Source organism: Dermacentor albipictus, chromosome 10, assembly GCF_038994185.2.
Source record: "Dermacentor albipictus isolate Rhodes 1998 colony chromosome 10, USDA_Dalb.pri_finalv2, whole genome shotgun sequence".
NCBI lineage: Eukaryota > Metazoa > Arthropoda > Arachnida > Ixodida > Ixodidae > Dermacentor > Dermacentor albipictus.
The window spans coordinates 97,371,991-97,393,816 of record NC_091830.1 but is presented as its reverse complement, the minus strand read 5'-3'; the positions used below and the strand labels follow the sequence as shown (position 1 = coordinate 97,393,816).

Here is a 21,826-nt window from a genome sequence, read left to right as displayed (position 1 = left end):
GGCTGGCCTTTTCCTGCATCGCTTTCCACGCTGAAAGCTCGAAACGCCCATCAAGTCGAATGGCAGGGCATTTGAATATATAGCTCCAAAGGAAGAACAAAACAAATTTCGCGCCTTCGAAAACAAAATGACGTCACTTTTGCTTTTAACGGACATGGCATCACATTATTTTTTCTTCCGCCGGAAGTGTTCCCACCACATACAGATGGCGCTAAGCCCCATGGACCGCCGATGGACTGCCAGGTTTTGAACGTATAGGCTCCTATGGAAGCTTCGCTACCAGGTACATTTACCTTGTATATCGTGCAAGAATTTCCTTCTTATGCTGATTTAGCAGCTATAAAAATATAACAATTACGTTTATAGATATGGAAGCATTTTTAAACACTGGCAATAATAGGGGGTTGTGACCAAGTACTGCGCCAGGGTTGCCAACCCTGCCCTGGTTCCAGATAAATAAGCTTGGAGCACCATGTGGGCAAAAGTATGAAACCTCCCCCCACCCCCAAAATATGGAAATTCTCATCATGGGACAACGAGTCATGGAAGTGGATAGCATGCGCGTACTAGACATGCTAATACAAAAAAAACCCAGGAAATTGAAACATCATTGAAGAACTACCCACCACGGTCAACCACACGCGTAGACTCCAGCGGCGAATAAGTGCATGGAAGCAAGGCATGAAAGAAAAAGACGTGGGTTGACTCACCAGTATCCTAATCAATAGCCGCCTTACATACGCTCTACCGTACGTACATCTCCAAAAGAGCAAAAAAGTAGAAGAGCACAGTCCAGACCACCGAGTTTGCAAAATAACGCTCGGGCTACCACGAAACACCTCCACCGCGAAAATCATGCAAATCAGCCTACGCAACGCCACAGACGAGCTCATTGAAGCACACACAATGGAACACAGCCACCGACTAAACCTCAGCGAACAGAGCGGTGGAGATTCGCAAAACTGGGGCACGTCAGCCGCGACGCCGACAGATTCACACAAGTACCGCATGAAATAAGGAAAATAATCATAATCAAACCGCTACCCAGGGACGTGCTTTCCGGTCGCCACGAAGCCACAAGGAGAAGCGAGCAAAAACACTTCAGAAAACCTACGGCGAAAACCCATGGGCCGTCTGCACTTAAGCAGCCCAATATTCCAACGGAAAGGTAGGATGTGCCATCTGCGCCAGGACAGACTCAACCTTGGGCAACACAGCGAAAATTGCCGCGGCAGCGACGATTTGAACCAAAAGGACAGAAATGGCAGAGGAGGCAGCTGTAGTCCTAGTCATTGACTGAACAGGCTGTCGGACTTCCTTAAGTGATTCTAAAGCAGCCATAAACAACATTGCAGAGGGCTCACTAGCGATTCCAACCATGCGAATTCTGGAAGGAAAGCACGCCCACATTGAAAAAAAAAATGAGAGTGCTATCGGTGCTGGCACACGCGGAGAAACCCTGTAACGAAGCGGCACATCAGCGCGCTCGAGGATTCGCAGCTGAGTAGACGAGCACCTCAGACCCCGCACGACCCAGTAAAAGGCTTTTGCGCATACCACGACATCACACAATATTATAGCCTAAACAGACGCACAAAACCCCTAGAACACTAGTCGCTCACCAAACACCAAGAAACCCCATAGCGGCGACTACGAACGAACTCCTACCCAAGCCCCACAGATATGCACACGCATACTCTAACCAAGTAAGCAGAATCTGTAGATTTTGTTGGGAACTATCAACACTGTGTTATGTAATATAGGACTGCGAGGAGGACAAGCTTTCTCTTAACCTCATGGGCTCTCCCTCACCTGAAGCATGAGAGGCGGTGCTGCTCAGTTATTGGCTGGATACCCAACTACAGGCCATATAACGATCTCAAGAGGTCGCCATCCAACATCGCTTCAAGGCCATCGCGCCGGCCTGAAGAAACCACGCCTAATCATCCCACATAACGCTGACGAAAACGCAGACAGTCACATTAACATACGCTGAAGAGGATAAAAGTGATAGCCTCCGCGCTCATGACGTACTCATTACAGTACTTGATATTTTTATTCGAACACGTTGATACTCCCTGTTGTTTTCTCTAATCAAAGGTCATGTGTGTGAGTGTCTTAATTACGTCTACAATTAATTTACTGTGCCTAATGAACTTCCTCCTTATTAACACCAAAGCTCGCATGATTCGACTCCCACCAATGCTTCGACTCCCGCCAGATGTTGTGGTCTCGACTTCCTGAATTAGCAATATCTTAATCAGCTTGCCCTGATTAACAATAAAGGTCGCTTGTTCGACTCCCACCAAAGGTCCTGGGTTCGACTCTCAATCTACACGATGTAAACTGGAATCCAACTTGGAAATATGGCCAGTTCTCGCGCATACCTCCAAATGGGTTACACTTCCACCAAAGGTCGTGCGTTCAAATGCCCTAATTATTTGTATCTTAACTGTGTCCTATTGAACTTTGCCTTAACACCACATGTCGCGTTGATGCTTCTTCGTGTCGGCTTCACACATTCTTATAAAGAAATTGACGACCTAATTCTTCTTAACACCAAAGGTCATGGGTTCGACTAGGATCAAAGGTCGTGGGTCTTCACTTCACCTTAATTAACACTACAGAGGGTGGGTTCGACTCCCAACAGATATCGTAAGTTCGACTGCCTATGAAGTTCGGTGCTATGACACCAGACAGCAGATTTCGCCTTAATAAAATTTTCCAGGCTACCTCTCCTCCATCATGTAGCGCATGAGTGTGTTTACCAAAGAAGCGTCTCTAGATATACAGCCCACCATCTCTCGTATGACACTCTTCACAGTTTGACTCTGTTTGTCATTGTGAGCGCTTAAGTTTTCACGGCTGCAGGCGTCATTCCTCCGTCGACATGTTCGTCGTCTTTGCAGGTCGGTATGATATTCGTGATGGCAGTGTAGCTGCGTGGGATATGCACCAGAGGTATGGCCCCATTGTGGCCCAGCAGCTGCCGGGTCGCAGGGCAATTGTGCGCCTCTTCAGCGCAAATGACATTTGGATGCTGTACCAAGAGGAAGGAAGGACACCGCGCCATGTTGGATCACTGGCTCTTAAGCTATCCCACCAAAGCCAAAAGCCGCAGGTTTTTGCAAATGACGGCCTACTGCACGCGTAAGTCTTATTTATGCATGTGTCCTTTTCACTGTACTCAAACGCACACGCGAACTTCATATACATATCCGTTTTGTTCTGTGCAACTCACACTTTGCAAAATTATTTAGTTCACCCTTTGGAAGCGACGCCGACGACATGCTGCCGTACGTGCGGCTGGTAGCCATCTTTATTTTGCAAAAATGCTGTACCACTGCACGCGCTCCCCTGGGGAGACGAGGCTACTGAGCGAGCTGCCCACTCCGGAAACACACACACTCGCTCGAAATGTGGCCTGTAAACACGCTGAACTCTAAGTATCTAATAGGCCACGCTTGCTTATACTCGTTTACTACAGGATACGACGTAAAAAAAGTACCCGATTGGATTGGAAGCAATGCTCAATATTGCAAGCCGAACGCATTCAAGCACTGCACCTCGCATCCTCTGCACCGGTGAACACATACACATTAGGTCACAAATGCCGGCGGGAATAAACGAAGAAGATTTTTCATTGGCCTGATCATGCGCACCATACCGGAGGGCTCGCCGTGTACAGCGAGGGAAATGCACTGCCTGCGGAATTCGTGCATCGGTGGATTGTTGTTCGCATCATCGCAGTGGCATTTAGGTGTACGTTCTTCTTACCAGATTCGCACATGCATGAGGCAAATGAGAAAAAGCGTTTAGCAGGAGCGAAAGTAAACTAAGTAACATTACGCACCATGGGACGTGTATAGTTTGGGGAACCAGCGCTGGCCAGGAGGCGCGTTGGACGTTTGAGTGTGCAACTGAAATATGCTGGTGTCATCCGATAAGGAGCGCACGAAAATGGTACGACATTGTGGATTATACCAGACTTGCGCCTGTACCAGCGTTTCCTTTAGCTCTATGCGTTCAACCGAGCTCTGGTCACGATCATGCGCATTAGACATGCGCTTATGCATTCTCACACGGCGATGTCCAGTCACGCCTGAATGTAGACGCGTATACTTCAAGGTGAGTGGTGAAATTTACCACGTTAAATCGCAGTATGTGCTGCTCAAAACTATTTCCACCGCTCGATAGGCTGCGCTGATAGGCTGCATGCAAAGTTCTATAGCTGGTTGCCTATAGGCCTCTTTGATATCATTGCACTTTCTCCATTGCAGTGAAATCTTTCTCCAGTGACCTCCCCCATGAAATTGCAGCCATCACTTGTCCATCAACCTTCCTAGAAAGAGTTACGTCCCACCTGTCATCATGAAAAAAAAAATGTTTTACTTTCGCACGTTAACCCCACCCCTTATGTAAAACCCCCTGAAAGGGATCTTTAAGGAAATAAAAATGAAATGAAATGAAAAGTAGTTCAGGAAGTGCAGCAAATTCTTTTTATTTATTTTCTTAGTGCAGCGGACGGCCTCTGTATGTTTCAATTTTTTTCCTTTGTGAAAATGCGCGAGAGTTCTCGACAAGTTCACAGTCGGCCTGCGCTTGTTTGCTAGGAGGTGTAGCTCATGTGCAGCACGTACACGGCAGCAGCCTAGCTTCGTGTGCACGAAAGCCGCCAGTTTGCCGCTTCGTGTTAAGGGCGTTTATTGAATAGCTTCGTCGCTGTACAGATGGTTCCTTTCTAAGACAAGGAAACGGCTGCGTCTTTACAAAATGACTTGTAAGGAAGGTTGTTTAGGCACCATGGTAAACATCTGACGAGCTTTGATAAGGCCATTTTCATCCTGCTCCTCGCCATTGCCCAGGTTGTTATCGCTAACTTCTCAACTGGAACGCCTCGTTTCGGAAAATGTCGCTGCCTATTCTTTTGGACATCAGTTCGCATGCTTAGCGTTTCGGCCTTCCGTTTGTTTTATGCGTTGACATTAGGAGTGTCGAAGTGGAAAGAAGTGTATATGAGTAAATCGTTGGAAGCTGGTCAAGTGGCACAGGTAATGAGCGAGCGGAGCAGCTTAGAAGACAATGTCTACGTAGCTCCCTACCAAAAACTTGCAATGTCCTAAACTCGTTTTACCTGATGGATCAGAAACAACAAAGAGGTGTGATATATTGATAATGCATGTGTCTCGCATTTACCGTACAATTGCCACTGATCCCAAAATTTGGCAGATACACTTAAGACTACTTGCGTAAGAATAGCCCAATGAATTTTACTGTTTGTAGAGGTCGCAACGCAATCTACGCGCTTACGTCATACGCTCTTGACGCGTGTCACATTGTCCCCATTGCCTGCCCCGTACCGAGCCCAAAGATGGATGCGCTGGTCCTCACCTATAGTCAACGAGATGGCTGCGACGTGACGTGTGCAGTGACGCACGCACTAAGAACGCCTTTAGTCAGCTAGAACTTTAGAGCCACCATGGCGTGGGGAAAGCGTGCTAGTCTCGCACCCCACCGATACTGAAATTTACCAAAATTTCCTGAAAAGCAATTACTTAAATTTGTTTACACAGGAATTTCACGTCGATGCGATTGTTCTTTGAAGTGTCCCTACTCACTGCGCATTCGACCATTTTTGGTACCTCCTTTTGGTCACGTCGATGAAAGCGGAATTTATTTGAGTGGGGCATTATGCGCCATCATCCATTTTCGAATTCGCAGCTTCGAGCAGCTTAAAACCTGAAAACGGGAAACCTTTTCCACTGAAAAGTGTAAAAGAGCGCCAGTTTTTGCGAGTTACCACGACTATCTCCTATCGGGTATGTTTCAAGCATCTTTGTGTATCCTGTCTATGTATATGTATGATATATATATATATATATATATATATATATATATAAATGTTTCTTATAGCTATATAATAATTTGCAGAAATCCATGGTCAAAAAGATAAGAAATTGGTGTTCAACGCTTACGCCGTTTGAAGGGCAAGCTTTGTCACAGTCACAGTATATTGAAAAAGTCTGGTGCAGCAGCCGAGACAGCGGAAATATATTGTTAAAAAATAACAGAGTCTTGTCTCTGAAAAATAAGTAGCAGTTCTATATATATATATATATATATATATATATATATATATCGAGAGAGAGAGAGAGACGGAGAGAGGAAGCGCGCAGCTAAACATTGACGTCCAACATTTCGAAGTAATCGTCGAAATTATGTCTGTTCTTGCTTTTCTAAGTGCGCGTGCACTTCTATCAATTTATTAAACACCGGATACCAAGTACTAACTTCAATAGGTATATCATAAGCAAGACAACGCTGAGCTGGCCTTGGGGTGCTCGCTCGGCAAACGCGAGAAAGCAAAGCAAGAAGAGAGAATAGAAGTCATTCCGGGGAACGGGTGTTGTCTCTGTTTCTACTTCTCAATGGTGCAACCGCAACGTCCGAACCGGAGCTCCATTGCCACTGGAACTAATTGAATGCCTGGTGAGCGTTTAGCGTTTACATAAAAATTTCTGCATTGCTTGTGCGGCCCACAATGCACCGTTGTAACGTGTAACTCCGCTAATGCGTGCTTGTTTGCTAAACAGTACCTCCAGCAAAAGTTTGCATGGTGGATTCTTCGGCTGGAAGATTACACTTACGACATCCGACACTGTGCAGGAACGCAAAACCAGGTTTCAGGCGCCCTCTTATGAAACCCGACTGCTGTATGCTCCCCACAAAACCGAGAAGGCTGGATCATGCTCTCCCAGCAACACGTTTCGAAGAATCAGTGTGTGCACATAGACTTAGAACCGATTATTATGAATTCCCTGAAAGATATGAGACGTACCTCTCAGCTTACTTTGCGCGAATATGCATTGTATCGTCGTTGCTGAATAAATCAGGAAGACGAATGCCCCCTTCTGGTCATTCCTAACTCCTTACGATCAAGCATTTTGCACGCCATCTATGATACACTCAAAGGAGGCTACGTGGGATATCGAGCCACCTTGCGCCAGGCACAGGAGCGCTTTTGGTGGCCGATAATGGGCACTGCCATCGAACGGCGGCTCTGGAACGGCAAACGGCGTGTCATCGTGTCGCTAACGTGCACGGGTCTTTGCTCGATTTCTGCGGTTTGGAAATGGCTTGACTCACAGCGAGGCATGTCCGTCGACAGACTAAGCATGCCTTGCGCGTGGTCCGCTTTAGGCAGGTTGCTAGAAAGCAGCCGTTCGTGCTTTCGAACTGAACAGCTCTAAACGCCACTCATGGATAGAATTGAACTAGCCCTCAGGAATGGAGGAAGCCTAAAAGCAATGAAGAAGAAACTAGGTGTTGGCAAGACTCAGATGTACGCGTTAATAGACAAAACCGGCAATATCATTACTAATATGGATGAGATAGTTCAATTGGCTGAGCAGTTCTATAGAAAGTTATACAATACCAGTGGCACCCCCGACCATAGTGGAAGAGACAATAGTGCAGAGGAATTTGGCATACCAGAAGTAATTCCGGAAGTAAAGAAAGCCTTGGTACCTATGTAAAGGGGGAAGGCAGCTGGGGTGGATCAGGTAACAGCAGATTTGTTGAAGGATGGTGGGCAGATTGTTCTAGAAAAACTGGGCACCCTGTATGCGCTATGCCTCATGACCTCGAGCGTACCGGAATCCTAGAAGAACGCCAATATAATCCTAATCCATAAGAAAGGGGACGCCAAAGACTTGAAAAATTATAGACTGTCCGTTTATAGCTTACTGTCCGTTTCCTACAAACTGTTTACTGAGGTAATCGCAAATAGAATCAGGAACACCTGAGACTTTTGTCAACCAAAGGACCAGGGAGGATTTCGTAAAGGCTCCACAACAAAAGACCATATTCACACTATCAATCAGGTGACAGAGAAATGTGCGGAATATAACCAACCCTTATATATAAAGCTTTCATTGATTACGAGAAAGAATTTGATTCAGTGCAAACCTCAGCAGTCAAGGAGGTATTAAGAAATCAAGGTGGAGACGAGCCCTATGTAAAAGTACTGAAAGATATCTATAGCGGCTCCACAGCCACCCTAGTCCTCCATAAAGAAAGCAACGAAATCCCAATAAAAATCCATCAGGCAGGAAGATACGATCTCTCCAATGCAATTCGCAGCGTGTTTACAGGAGGTATTCGGAAACCTGGATTGGGAAGAATTGGCGATAAGTGTTATTGGAGAATACTTTATTGAATTTGCGTTTTGCTGATGATAATGTCTTGCTCAGCAACTCAGCGGACCAATTACTATGCATGCTCACTGACCTGGAGAGGGAAAACAGAAAGGTAGGTCTACAAATTAATCTGCAGCTAACTAAAGTAATGCTTAACAGTCTCGGAAGACAACAGCAGTTTACGACAGGTACCGCGGCACTGGAAGTCGTAAGGGAATACATCTGCTTAAGGCAGGTAGTGACTGCGGATCCGGATCATGAGACTGAAATAATCAGAAGAATAAGAATGGGCTAGGGTGCGTTTGGCAGGCATTCTCAGATCATGAACCGCAGGTTGCCGTTATTGCTCAAGAGAAAAGTGTATAACAGCTGTGTCTTACCAGTACTCACGTATGGGGAAGAAACCTAGAGGCTTACGAAAAGGGTTCTATTTAATTGAGGACGACGCAACGAGCTATGGAAAGAAGAATGATGTGTGTAACGTTAAAGGATAAGAAAATAGCAGATTGGGTGAGGGTACAAACGCGATTTAATGAGATCTTAGTTGAAATTAAGAAAAATAATGGGCATGGGCAGGATATGCTGAAGTGAGGAAGGAACAGCGAAGTGAGGAAGGAAGATAACCGAAGGTCATTAAGGGTTACGGGCTGGATTCGAAGGGAAGGAAAGCATGGCAGGGGGCGGCAGGAAGTTTCGTAGGCGGATGAGATGAAGTTTGCAGGCACAACATGGCCACAATTAGCACATGACTGGGGTATTTGCAGAAGTATGGGAGAGGCTTTTGCCGTGCAGTGGGCGTAACCAGGCTGATGATGATGGTGATGGTGATGATGATGATGATGAAACGCCACTCTATTTTCCGTGTCTTCGAGTGCCCGTGCGGCATTTCGCAATGCACTAGCGTGATGACTGGGCTTTCTGCGTGCTAACTGCGCCTTTTGACACACTAACTGGTTTCGCTTCCTCAGACAATCTAAAACGGCGAAGTTGCACACTGCTGGAGCGTACTTATCAGACCCCCGTGTCAATTGTCAACATCTTTTACAATTTATGAAGCATAAGGAAGAATACAAATTTATTTCTGTGAGATTTGATCACGGTGCCACTAGGCACAAGTGCCTAATCCGCTAATCATTATGCCACATATATTTTTACGCGAAACCATAGCTATCGAGCTCCTTATAACGGCGGTGGCTGTCAACTGTGAAGCAAGCAAACGATAAAGGCGCCTGGAGCTGAAGAAAATAAGGCGTTGGGGTAAATACCGAGCGCGCGGAAACGTTGCGCAACCTAGAGGAAAGTATTGTTAACGTTAAATTAAGGCGGAAAAGACAAACAAGCCGAAGCATGGCGGAGGACAAAGGTAGGCACAGGCACGCTGGGTTCACCTCCTCTGGTAGTTTTTACAGGTTTAGTTTGCGAGGTAGATGGACTGGTATAGATGTATCCTCCTCGCGCGCATACGCTGTGTGCAAGTCAAAGCGTGCGACGTTAAGGCGACGATGGCGGCTCAATCTCGCGCGCGCAAGGCTGAAAGCGTGCCGTATTCCTGCACGCGCATGGCACCGGCAAAGTCGAGGGAGGCACGGCGTTGTACCTCGGCTGCGCGCTGTTGTCGCAATGGGCTAATCGTGAAAGGGAGCACAGTCTAGGTAGGCCGACGGTCTCTATCTTTGAATGCGCTGTGTTACAGTAAGCGAATGTTATCAAAAGGCATTCTTCTGCCTCGACTACTGCGTATGGCGTGGCCGCCGGTCTGCGATGGGGGCAGTGTAGAGCTTGAATCATACACCTTCAAGATGAATGATTCAAGGTGACTGATTTGGCGTCATTCACATGACCTTGAGTCATTCACGACTTGTACTCTCGCGATTCGTATGATGGGCAGCACTGAATCAGTGCTCATAACATTCGCTAGCACCTTCAGAACCCACTTTGTATACTTTCATTTCGTCGCTTTCCGATGCCGCCCTTAAAAGCCTAAGCCCCCCATATGCACACGTTGTCTTGCTCTGGGACAACGTGCCCACCAATGCTCTCAGCACAGCGTTCAGGCAAAGTGCCATCGCTGTGCTGGTTCTCTACCCACAGATCCTACCGCTCACATGTGTCCAACCCTGGTGCACTCATTGCAAAGTAAACACTCATCCCTCTCTCAAGACCACCTTCCCGTTCCTCCTTGCTAAGCAACGCGAGTGTGCTAAAGCCGCGTATCTCCGTTAGACAGCTTTGCGCCAGGCCATGCAGCCGAGCCTTTCCTCCACCGCTTCTTTCGCTAATCATGCATCCTCTTCACTTCCGGCCCCTTTACAGAGCGTACCGAGCTAAATAAGAACATCGCCACGTTCACCACCCTGTCCTCTAACACCCTGGTCGCCCCATTAGCTGACCTGGTCGAAACCAGCACCACCGCACACCAAACTCGCATAGTTCAGCTCGAAACTTCGATTGTCCAGATTCTCACCACTCCCCAAGCCCAATCGAAGCAATCGGGATCTTTCGCTTTTGTGCTCCGCTCCCTCCAGGAGCCACTACCCCCGGCCAAAAGAACAAAGATTTACCTGGAAATTCTTCTACATCTATGCTATCGTAGATGGCGCGTGGAAAGCACCTCGCGATTGTGCAGTGGGACTGCCAAAACCTTCACCGCAATAACACTCCCTTCCACGGGTACGTCCTCACCCACACCTTCTTGCCCTATTTTCGCCTTCTCCAGTAGGCTCGCACGGCCTGCACAGTCCCAGGTTACCGCGAATACCATACCCAGACCGACGTGCTGCTTGCGTCCATTTAAGCACGCAGCGACATCCTCGTCGAGCCACTTGATATCCCCTCCAGCCTCCAATTTAGTTGGTGTGGTGTATTACCAACCTTCTTCCCGCATCTCACTCGCCCTTCTGTCTTCCTCCTGTCACATCCTCTTTATTCACTGCCTTGGGCAATTTCCTTCATTCCCATCCTCCCACTACCCATCTCCTCCTTGGGGCAGACATTAACGCTCCTCAGACGCTCTTGGGCTACTCCCACACACTCAAACCTGGCAGCCTTCTCCACTGTCTTGCCCTGGAACGCCACCTCAACCATCTTAATACCCCTGGCTCCCCTACTCGAGCGGGCAAGCGCTCCATGGCACCCGACCTCACTTTCTCGTGGGGCTCCCTTTCCTTTCACTGGCAGGTCAAAGCCGAAACCCTTCTCAGCGATAACTTTTTCATTCATATTAGCACACCTTTTTCCCACATCCCTCGATGGCACCCAGAAACTCATACTGGCCGTCACACATTTCGCACTAACCTTTCCGCCTGTTTTGAATCTTACGACGAGTGGACGTCGCGTATCACCGCAGCGGTTTCCACCAGTAGCCGTCACGTTCACTCACGTCACCCGATCTCAGACCCGGATCTTCATTTTCTCCCTCTTAGGGCGTCGCTGTAAAAGTCTTCAACGTTCCTTCCGCTCCCAACGGCCAAAATACCAAACTTTTCTTCCGGATTGCTGCTTTGCGGGCCGAGATAGTCACCCATGGCGCATCCCTTGAGCATTCCCGTTGGAGTGCGCTTTGTGAAGACTTCGAATCCGCATTGCATTGGTCCGTTTTTAAATCTCTCGTAAGTGCTAAGCCTGCCTTTGCTCCCACTCTAGCAAAAGCCCTCACTCAGGGGACTCCGTCCGAGGTCTTTGACAAGCTAACTTCTGTGTATCTCTCGCCCCCTCTCACACATTCCTACCCAGCCTACTTGAGCGATCCTGTCCCAGACCGAGACCGCCTTTTCACTCTCCGCAGCTCGAAGTCGCCCTGCCTGCTATTGCTACTCGCTCGGCCCCTGGTGAGGAGCCATCACATACACCACACTCTCTAACCTTCCTGGCCATGCCAAGAAATTTCTCCTACAGACTTTCAACAATGCCTGGGACAGCAGCTGCTTGCTGAGTTCTCGCCCATCCTCCCTTATTTCTATGATCCCGAATCTGGGCGACCCTCCCTCCCTTTCTAACCTTCGCCCTATCTACCGGACGCCGTGCGCTGGCAATACCCTCGAGCGAATGGCTCTAAATCGTGTTTCTTATTTATAAATAAATAAATAAATAAATAAATAAATAAATAAATTGCGTTCACTTGTTTGTATCCGCAAAATAAAGGTACATGAAAGGATATCACGATTGTCGGTATTCGTTCAACTAAATTATGTTTTAGTTTGGTTCACGTGCAGCTACCGTGGTTCTTTAGTGGCTATGGTGTTAGGCTGCTAAGCACGAAGTCGCCGGATCGAATCCCGGCCACAGCAGGATTCATTATGATTTTGATGGCGCAGAAATGCGAACACGCTCGTTTACTTAGATTTAGATGCACGTTAAGGAAACCCGGGTGGCCCGAATTTCCCGAAGTCCCTCCCTACGGCGTGCGTCATAATCAGATCGTACTTTTGACACTTAAAACCCATAATAATAAAAAAAGTTTGCTTTACGTGCTTTTGTAAAACTGAATATTTAATTGCAACACTCTCCTCGCAATTTTCCTCAGCCAAGGTGACGAGTGGCGCCGAATTCGGTCTCAGACGCACACCAGCGTTTCTGCACCGCGTGCGGTGCAAGCATACGCCAAAGGCATTGCTGACGTTGTCGACGACGCAATTTCTCTGATTGCATCGGCACGGGATGAAAAGGAAGAAGTGGAAGACTGCCATCTGCTGATGAGAAGGTGGGCTTTAGAATGTAAGTGCAGCACCTCAAGACATCTTTTAGTATGTATCGTGGAAATGTGCATGAACAAGGCATAATTCCATGTGTGTTTCTTCATAAATGCGTTCCGTCCCCTCTGCGACGCCATTTTTCATCACAGTTTGCTTTCATGAGCTTCCGATATTGCAATGGGATTGTGCCTGCTGTTGTAATTGCTGCACTCCGCAACGCCATCATGTAACCACCTTTCGGCTGTCACGCGCTACTGGTACCAGATGGCGCATCTGACTTCAACACGGTCGTTCTTTCTCGACGAATCAGCCCGTCTATCATCTGATATCCGGTAACCTTCGAGAAATCTTCGCGTTTTCTAAAACAAACTTGATCGCCAGTGCCATGGAGGAAGGAAAGCGTAGAAGAGGTGCCGGTGAGCACGGACGTGTTGGCGGAAGTCAGCTACGCCGGAAGTCACGTGCTGTTTTCACATACGAGCAGTTTGACTAGTATCCTAAGCCTAAACGTAAACGTCAACGGCACTTGGCCCATAAAAAGTGAGATAAAAATTCTTTTCCCGCGCATTCCTCGGAGCAGATTCTGTTCGCGAGGCAAGCTGATTATGGAGCGTGGTGTGTAAGCTGAAAAGTTGTGTTTCGGTCAATGAGTGCGAGTGCCAGCCGGCGGCAGACACTCAAGTAATCACGGCGCGGGTCTTCGTCGTCGTCGTCAAGGTCCCACACAAAAGCACAGAAGCGCGTCTGCTTCACTGAAACTGTTCCATAAGTTTCGTAGGCTTTGTTCTGACGCGTGCGCGCCGTTAAAAGATCGCACCTATTGGCCCCGGTGAGGTGACTGCAGGCGGAAAGGTAGATGACACACCAACATGGCTGTATTTCCGCCTTCAACAAGGGAACGTCATGGCCTCTCCTATTTTCTTTCTTTTCTCCGTGGCCAGTGTTGTGTCTGGAAACCGTGTAACGCCTGTAAATATAAGTACAGACGAGTGCGGCAGGGCTGTGCGACGACCGCGCTTGTGGCCATCACCGCCGAAATGTTTAGGGCACGCGTTCGCCGAATGAATTTGCAGCGTTGATTTTCGCAATTTAGCTGCCTTTTCTTGCTGTTTGTCCGCCCGCCGGCTTACACCACCACACGAACGTGACACTATGATATTCTGTCCCTAACGTTTGCAACATTTCTGAATAATATAGAATGGAAGCGCAGCAATGTTTTATGATCGCTGACATATGTGACCACTTGGCCTAAATCAACGTGCTTCATTTGTTGCACCTCAAACCACCTCATCCGATATTACAGAGCGATCCTAACCTTTTCTTATTCTTGTTCTTCGGTTTACAATGGGCAAGTAAAAGGAAACACTATCCTCCTGTCTCAGACCTTTGTCTCGCTGGAGCAACAGAAGTAGGAAGTGATCTCTACTTTAAGATAATCACAAGTATCACAACTTATTGAACAATGCAAACATTCCATTCCAGCCGCCTGGTAGGCAATGAGCGGTAATACAATATATAGATCAAACGATATTACAACGGCAACATTGCCGCTATATATATATATATATATATATATATATATATATATATATATATCAGTCATATAACGAGCAGCCAACAAACACTGACACCAAGGACAACATAGGGGAAATTACTTTTTTCTTAATAAATGGAATGAAGAAACGATAAACTAACGGAAAATAAAGTGGATGAACAAACAACTTGCCGCAGTTCCCACCTGTGGCAAGTTGTTTTTTCGTCCACTTTATTTTCCAATAATTTATCGTTTGTTCATTTCATTTATTCAGTAATTTCCCATGTTGTCCCATGTTTCCCAAGTAATTTTCCCCATGTTGTCCTTGGTGTCAGTGTTTGTTGGCTTCTCATGATATGACTAATAAAAAATGGCTGTGGCTTAGCTTAGGGTAAGCCCAGGATGCGAAGCATACTAGCCTTTATTTTAGATGTGAACCACTGTTTAGCCTGGTGAGCTGCTGTTGCTTGGCTATATTTGGTTCGGCTAGACGACGAAACAACTCATGCGTTACTCTGCTTCGCCTTCAAGAGTGGAACGCGACAGCGTTCCCGTCGACCCGCCAAGGGGTCGACGGCGCTGCGACTGCGTGCCTCGCATTGGACGCGGTGAGCGTCGAGCAACGCCGCGTTCGGCGCGGCAACAAAATGTGCGCCTGAGCAAGCGACGTACGCCTGAGCCAGAAACAGCTCGTTTCTAAGGCAACACCGCATTCACTAGAGGCGCTTTTGTATCGCTTTGAAGCATCGTACTCGTGGCTCAGTGGTAGCGTCTCCGTCTCACACTCCGGAGACCCTGGTTCGATTCCCACCCAGCCCATCTTGCAAGAGTTGAGCCAAAGCCACCTAGAAAATCAGTCTCTGTAGCACGCCGCAACATTCGCTTCTCATTCCAACGAGCAGCTCTGACTCCAGGAGGCATCTCTCCTCGTGAGTGTCTAGCAGAGGCAAGCGCAGCTGCTTATATACCGCCGCGAGCGATGGCGCGAGTTGGAGCCTCGTTTCTCTTCTGTCGTGACGTCACGGTGTCACGTGGTATTGACGGCGACACCGCCGCGCCTGAGGAGCTGGGTTGAGCTCTCGTAATATGCTTCGCATAAAATCGGGCTCCTCGGTAACCCCCTTTCTCCTCGTTTATTACATAACGAGGGTCTCGAATCCGGCAACATTGATGCCTTCAGGTAGCATATGTGGGTTTATTGACCAGTTGCCCGCACTCAAAAAGATCACGTTCTCGTGAGGCCTGCGGCAACAAGGACGTTCCACGTCCACCGCCAAGGTCTGTGTGTGGTGGCGCTGGCTAACACTCCCAGGGTTTTTATCATCATCATCAGCCTAGTTACGCCCATTGCAGGGCAAAGGCCTCTCCCATGCTTCTCCAACTGCCCCGGTCATGTACTAATTGTGGCCATGTTGTCCCTGCAAACGTCTTAATGTCATCCGCCCACCTAATCCGCCTTCCTGGATGCATCACCGCTCGCATGTCATCACGCCCTTATGTTCCCGCATGCGCGCGATGACTGCCCTATCTCCGCCCTGGAAGATAGTCATGGTCTGTTCACCGCTGGATTCGACAAGATACTGACCTCTGCCATCGGTGACGTCAGCCTGGATGGTGCACTAATGCGAGTCACGACGCCGGCTCCGTTCAGTATAAAAGCCACACCGCAGCTTCATCGCTTCAGTGGGCAAGGCAGCAGCAATACAGGCCGGATGTTCAAACGCTGTCTCTTCTTCGTGCAGGTATGTTACCTTAAGGACGCTTATTGTATTCGATCTGACAACCACTTCTTATTGCTGATGCCTTGCCCACACGAACGTCTTTCTGCATATATTTCTGTATGTGCTGATCTTGTTTACTGTATGAGCAGCCTCCTACTGAGTGGCGATATTGAAACAAACCCGGGCCCTACAAAACGCTCCGCCACTCAAACAGATGAGTCTGGCTCTATGATATCCGAAATGTTCGCTCAGCTTCTTGCAGGGCAAAATAAGATAACAAAAGATATAGCCGACATGCGAAAATCTATCGACGCTCGATTTGAGGCAATTGAAAAACGCATAGTTGATCTTGAGCAGCAGGCGCCCACGGTTAGCACAACCCACTACGATAACCTGCAGAGCCAAATTCAGAAAATGTCATCCACTATTAACACACTTTCTTCCCAAAACGATGATTTGGAAAATCGCTCGCGTCGCAACAACCTTATTCTTTATGGTCTGACAGAATCTGAGCATGCCACTAATGAATCGCTGCAATCGCAAGTTAAGAACTTTTTTACTGACGTACTAAAGCTTGATTTTCCTCAAATCGAGCGATTGCATAGGCTTGGTAGACCTAGAGGTGGGAGACCTCGCCCCATCATTATGAAGCTCCTAGATTTTCGCGAAAAGATTAGTGCTCTAAAGAACGGCTATAAGCTAAAAGGGTCTCAGTGGCGATTATCTGAAGATTTTTCTTCAAACGTACGATCCATCCGTAAAAAACTATGGGACGCTACAGCAGAATTCCGTAACAATGGTTCAGTGGTACACCTCAGGTACGACCATGCATTTGTTGATAATCAGCTCTACAATTGGGATGTTGTTTCCAACTCTCTTGTAAAAGCTCCTGACCGCACCACTCACCATCATTTACCGCTATCCCAGGGGAACAATCCTTGACTTAACGATGACAAGTACGATAAACTTTGTATATTAAATCTTAATGCAAGAAGCCTCTCTAACAAATATTCAAGCTTTTCCTCTTTGGTGGCATCACATTCCCCACATGTTATCGGTGTTACTGAGACCTGGTTGCATAACGACATCCTTGACTGCGAGGTAACTCCCCCAGGATATAACGTCATAAGAGTAGACAGGAATGCGGGCAGAGGCGGAGGCGTTGCCTTGTTTTTGCGCTCTGATCTACAGTTTTCTGTACTACAATCCCCACTTGAAATCGAGACGGTCTGGTGTAAGGTGCACATTGGTAAAACAAATGTAATCATTGGTGTGTTTTATCGTCCTCCCAGACATACCTCAAATGAAATAATGATCCCTAACACGTTCATCCAAGAGCACGGTTTTGGCTCCTCAAATTTAATCTGCATGGGGGACTTCAATGTACCTAACGTTTCGTGGGCTTCATAATCGATAACTGGAGATAACGTCCCTCTTTCTAGAGAGCTGCTTGAATTTACACTATCCCTTGGATTGAAACAAATTGTATCTAACCCTACTAGAGAGTCCTCCATACTAGATTTGATTTTCCTAAGTGCACCGCTCTTTACGAGTGGCTTTGAGTGTGAGATTACGGACAGTATTTCCGATCACAAAGCTGTTATTACTACTATTAATCTTTCAGTTTCAAGGCGCCACTATGAATATACCAGTTTTTACGATTATAATCATGCAGATGATACGTCCATACTTGATACATTAAGCATTTCATTCGACAGATTCTCCCAGTTATGCACTACCAGTGATATCAATGCTATAGTATCCCATTTTGAAAACATTGTCCATACTTGCATAGAGCGCTATGTGCCATTGAAAACAAAAAAGAAAAATCTAGATCTTCCTTGGATGACAAGGGAAATACTGCATTTGAAGCGTCGAGTAGCCAGAGCACGTCGGAAGCGCCACATGAATGCCGAAACAAATGTCCAGTTCCGCTTTATGAAGGAAGAACTCCGTCAAAAAATGGACGCAGCTAAGAACTTTTATTATCAGTTCACTCTACCTAACTTAGTTAAAAATAACCCACGAAAATTTTGGAGCTCAATTTCGCCAATAAAGAACACCACCCAGACATTTCTATTAGATGATTCCGAAGTAAGCGATCCTGGTCGTATTGCTAAAGCATTCAATGAATATTTTCAGTCTGTATTCACACAGGACAATGGCGTAATTCCTCCCTACTCCACGACAACTAACATGTCCCGTGCAATTAACAATGTTACAATATGTAAGCAAGGAGTCCTGAACCTTATTTTAAATCTTGACACCAAAAAAGGCTGCAGTCCAGACAATGTCAACAATGTGTTCCTTCATCGTTATGCGCTCTGGACGTGTCAATACCTCACCATGATTTTTGAGAAATCTGTATCCACTTGTACAGTTCCTTGTTCATGGAAACGGGCTAGAGTCATTCCATTGTTCAAATCTGGGCAGAAACAATCTCTACTAAATTATAGACCCATTTCGTTAACTTCTCATGCATGCAAACTCCTTGAACACATAATTTATAAACACATTATCACTTTTCTCGACTCTAATAATATTTTATGCAGCGCTCAGCATGGATTTCGTAGTGGTTTTAGCACAGTGACTCAATTAACTGAATTTACACATGACATCGCTTCTGCTCTTGATTTAGGTCATCAATTAGATGCACTCTTCATTGATTTCTCCAAAGCATTTGATACTGTACCACATCCTAAACTATTACATAAACTAAGCTCTATCCTTAATAACCCTCTTCTCGTTGACTGGATCCGTAGTTTTCTTTATGATCGTTCACAGTATGTTTCTTTTAATTCATTCAGCTCTCCTGACGCATCAGTATCTTCCGGTGTGCCCCAAGGTTCTATTTTAGGGCCATTGCTTTTTTTGCTTTACATTAACGACATTCCAAGCTCTGTTTCAGTAAAAATTCGGCTTTACGCTGACGACTGCGTTCTCTACAATGTCATTTCCTCACCTAACGATCATAACACTCTGAATCAATCTTTTATAAGTTTTTGTGAATGGTGCGAACTCTGGCTAATGAACACTAACTTCAAGAAAACAGTCGCCATGTCCTTTCACAAGCATGCTAATTGCTCATATTTCAACTACTCCTATAAATCTACTTTTCTGCAGCGCGCACATGAATATAAGTATTTTAGGCCTCCTTTTCACTCCAAGATTATCCTGGTCAGAACATATTCTAACAACTTGCAACAAAGGACTAAAAAAACTTGGTTATCTAACCCGAACTCTACGTGCTGCCCCCCAAAGAAACTAAACTCATCACATACAAAACACTTGTAAGACCTATTCTTGAATATGCGTCTACCATATGGAACCCTTACAAAATTTCGGACATCCACAAAAATTGAATCTGTTCAGAAAAAGGCGGTTCGTTTCATATACCGCCGTTATGATAGAATGTTTTCACCGTCATCTCATCTGAATATGCTTGGTTTAACCCCTCTTTCCCACCGTCGTCACATTAATTCTCTGAAACTTCTACACTCTCTATTTTACTCTCCACATTATGCTTCCCCTAACACATATCTGGCCCGTGCAAAGCCCCTAATCACGAGAAACAGCAATGACTTAAACTTATCCGTCTTTTTTGCTCGCACCAACACTTTTAAATATAGTTTTTTTCCTCGGACAATTGAACTCTGGAATGACCTGCCTGGTTCCATCCGTTGTTTACCACATAGAGAATTTGGGGATGCCATTGAATGCTCCCCTTATTCATGTTACTCACGTATGCTTCCTTTGTATAATGATTTTCTTTCTCGCATTTGTATTCACCCACTCCTGCAATAGCCCTTCTGGGCTGCAGTATTTGTAAATAAATAAATAAATAAATAAATAAATAAATAAGTAAACTTTCTGCCGCCCCTTGCTACGCTTTCCTTCCCTTGGAATCCAGTCCGTAACCCTTAATGACCATCGGTTATCTCCCCTCCTCATTACATGTCCGGCCCATGCCCATTTCGTTTTCTTTATTTCAACTAAGATGTCATTTACACGCGTTTGTTGTCTCACCCAATCTTCTGTTTTCTTATCCCTTAACGTAACACCGATCATTCTTCTTTCCATAGCTCGTTGCGTCGTCCTCAATTTCAGCAGAACCCTTTTCGTAAGCCTCCAGGTTTCTGCCCCATATGTGAGTACTGGTAACACACAGCTGTTATACACTTTCCTTTTGAGGGATAGTGGCAACCTGCTGTTCATGATTTGAGAATGCCTGCCAAACGCACCCCAGCCCATTCTTATTCTTCTGGTTATTTCGGTCTCATGATCCGGATCCGTGGTCACTACCTGCCCTAAGTAGATGTATAGTACACATAAATACCCAAGAAAGCGTTAGCTCAATTGGTAGAGCATCGCACGCGAAATGTGAAGGTTGTGGGTTGGTTCCCACGTGCGGCAAGTTGTTTTTTCATCCACTTCACTTTCCATTAATTTATCGTTTCTTCATTTCATTTAATAATTTATTAAGAAGAAAGTAAGTTCCCCTACGTTGTCCCTGGTGTCAGTGTTTGTTGGCTGCTCATGATATGACTAATACAAATCGGGCCCCTCGGTTAACGCCCTGTCTCCTCGTTGATATATATATATATATATATATATATATATATATATATATATATATATATATATATATATATATATATATATATATATATATATATATATATGCATTGCCACGCTGACGAAGACGATGTTGTCAACTTGTTTGGAAGAAGACGACGCGCTGAAATTCGCCCACTGCCTACCATCTTGTCAGCCGCTATGATTGTTGTAAATATACGTCTGACTGTGTTTAATCTCGTAACCTTTTTGGTGTGGGTTGCGGGATCATTATCAAAACGCATTTACGCAGCGGGCGCTCCTTGGCTGCATCTACAATGGCAGCACAAGGCGAGGATGCTTCGGGCCCGTCTGCACCCATGCCCACCGTCATTCTAGTACAACCCCGCAACCCAGGAAACTTTTCTGGCACCGACAACACTGATGTTGAAGACTGGCTTCAACTATACGAGCGGGTGAGCTCCAGCAACAACTGGGAGCAGACCATCATGCTCGCTAATTTGACATTTTACCTCGCGGGCAAGGCACGCGTCTGGTTTCAGACCCACGAGGAGGAACTTACCAGTTGGGACATTTGTAAACAGAAGGTGAAAGATTTCTTTGGCAAGCCTGTTGGACGTCAGCGCGCCGCCCCAAAAGACCTCGCTCCGCATGCCCAGACGTGCACTGAATCCTACTTCACGTACATTCAGGACGTGCTCGCTCTTTGCCGCAAAGTGGATCCGAAGATGTCCGAACCTCATAAAGATTCACGCGTCATTAAGGGCATCGCAGATGATGCCTTCCACCTCATTGTTTTCAAGAATTCTTCCAGTGTGCAAGCCATTATTACCGAATGCCGGCGGTTTCAAGAAGCCAAGAGTCGCCGCATTGCCCAGCCATTTCCCCGCCTTCCCAACACGGCTGCTACGTCCACCTGCGAAGACCTTATCAGTCCACCCACGCCCGATCGCTCTGATGACGTCCTACATATCATCCGACGTGAAATAGAAGCCGCATCTCCTGTACCAACCCCAACCCATGGCCCCGACAATTGACGGGCGACCGTCTCACTGATACAGTCCGTCGTGCGCCAGGAATTCGCCAACATTTGCTTGACTAACGACT

At 46.5% G+C, this 21,826-nt stretch overlaps 1 protein-coding gene across 6 annotated transcripts in view; it reads left to right on the top strand.

Moving 5' to 3' along the window:
* Positions 1-21,826, top strand: part of LOC135897288 (probable cytochrome P450 12a5, mitochondrial) — a 189,120-nt gene that overhangs the window by 3,028 nt on the left and 164,266 nt on the right. For 3 of the 6 annotated variants that reach the window (XM_065425891.1, XM_065425893.1, XM_065425894.1), the window contains exons 2-3: positions 2,910-3,150; positions 12,721-12,911. Coding sequence is in view for 1 of the 6 variants with exons in the window: in XM_065425895.1 (XP_065281967.1) it covers positions 2,964-3,150 (187 nt within the window). In the remaining 5 variants the exon portion in view is untranslated. The remainder of the gene's footprint in view (positions 1-2,909; positions 3,151-12,720; positions 12,912-21,826) is intronic. The other 3 variants (XM_070526523.1, XM_065425895.1, XM_065425892.1) reach the window with 2 other exon arrangements.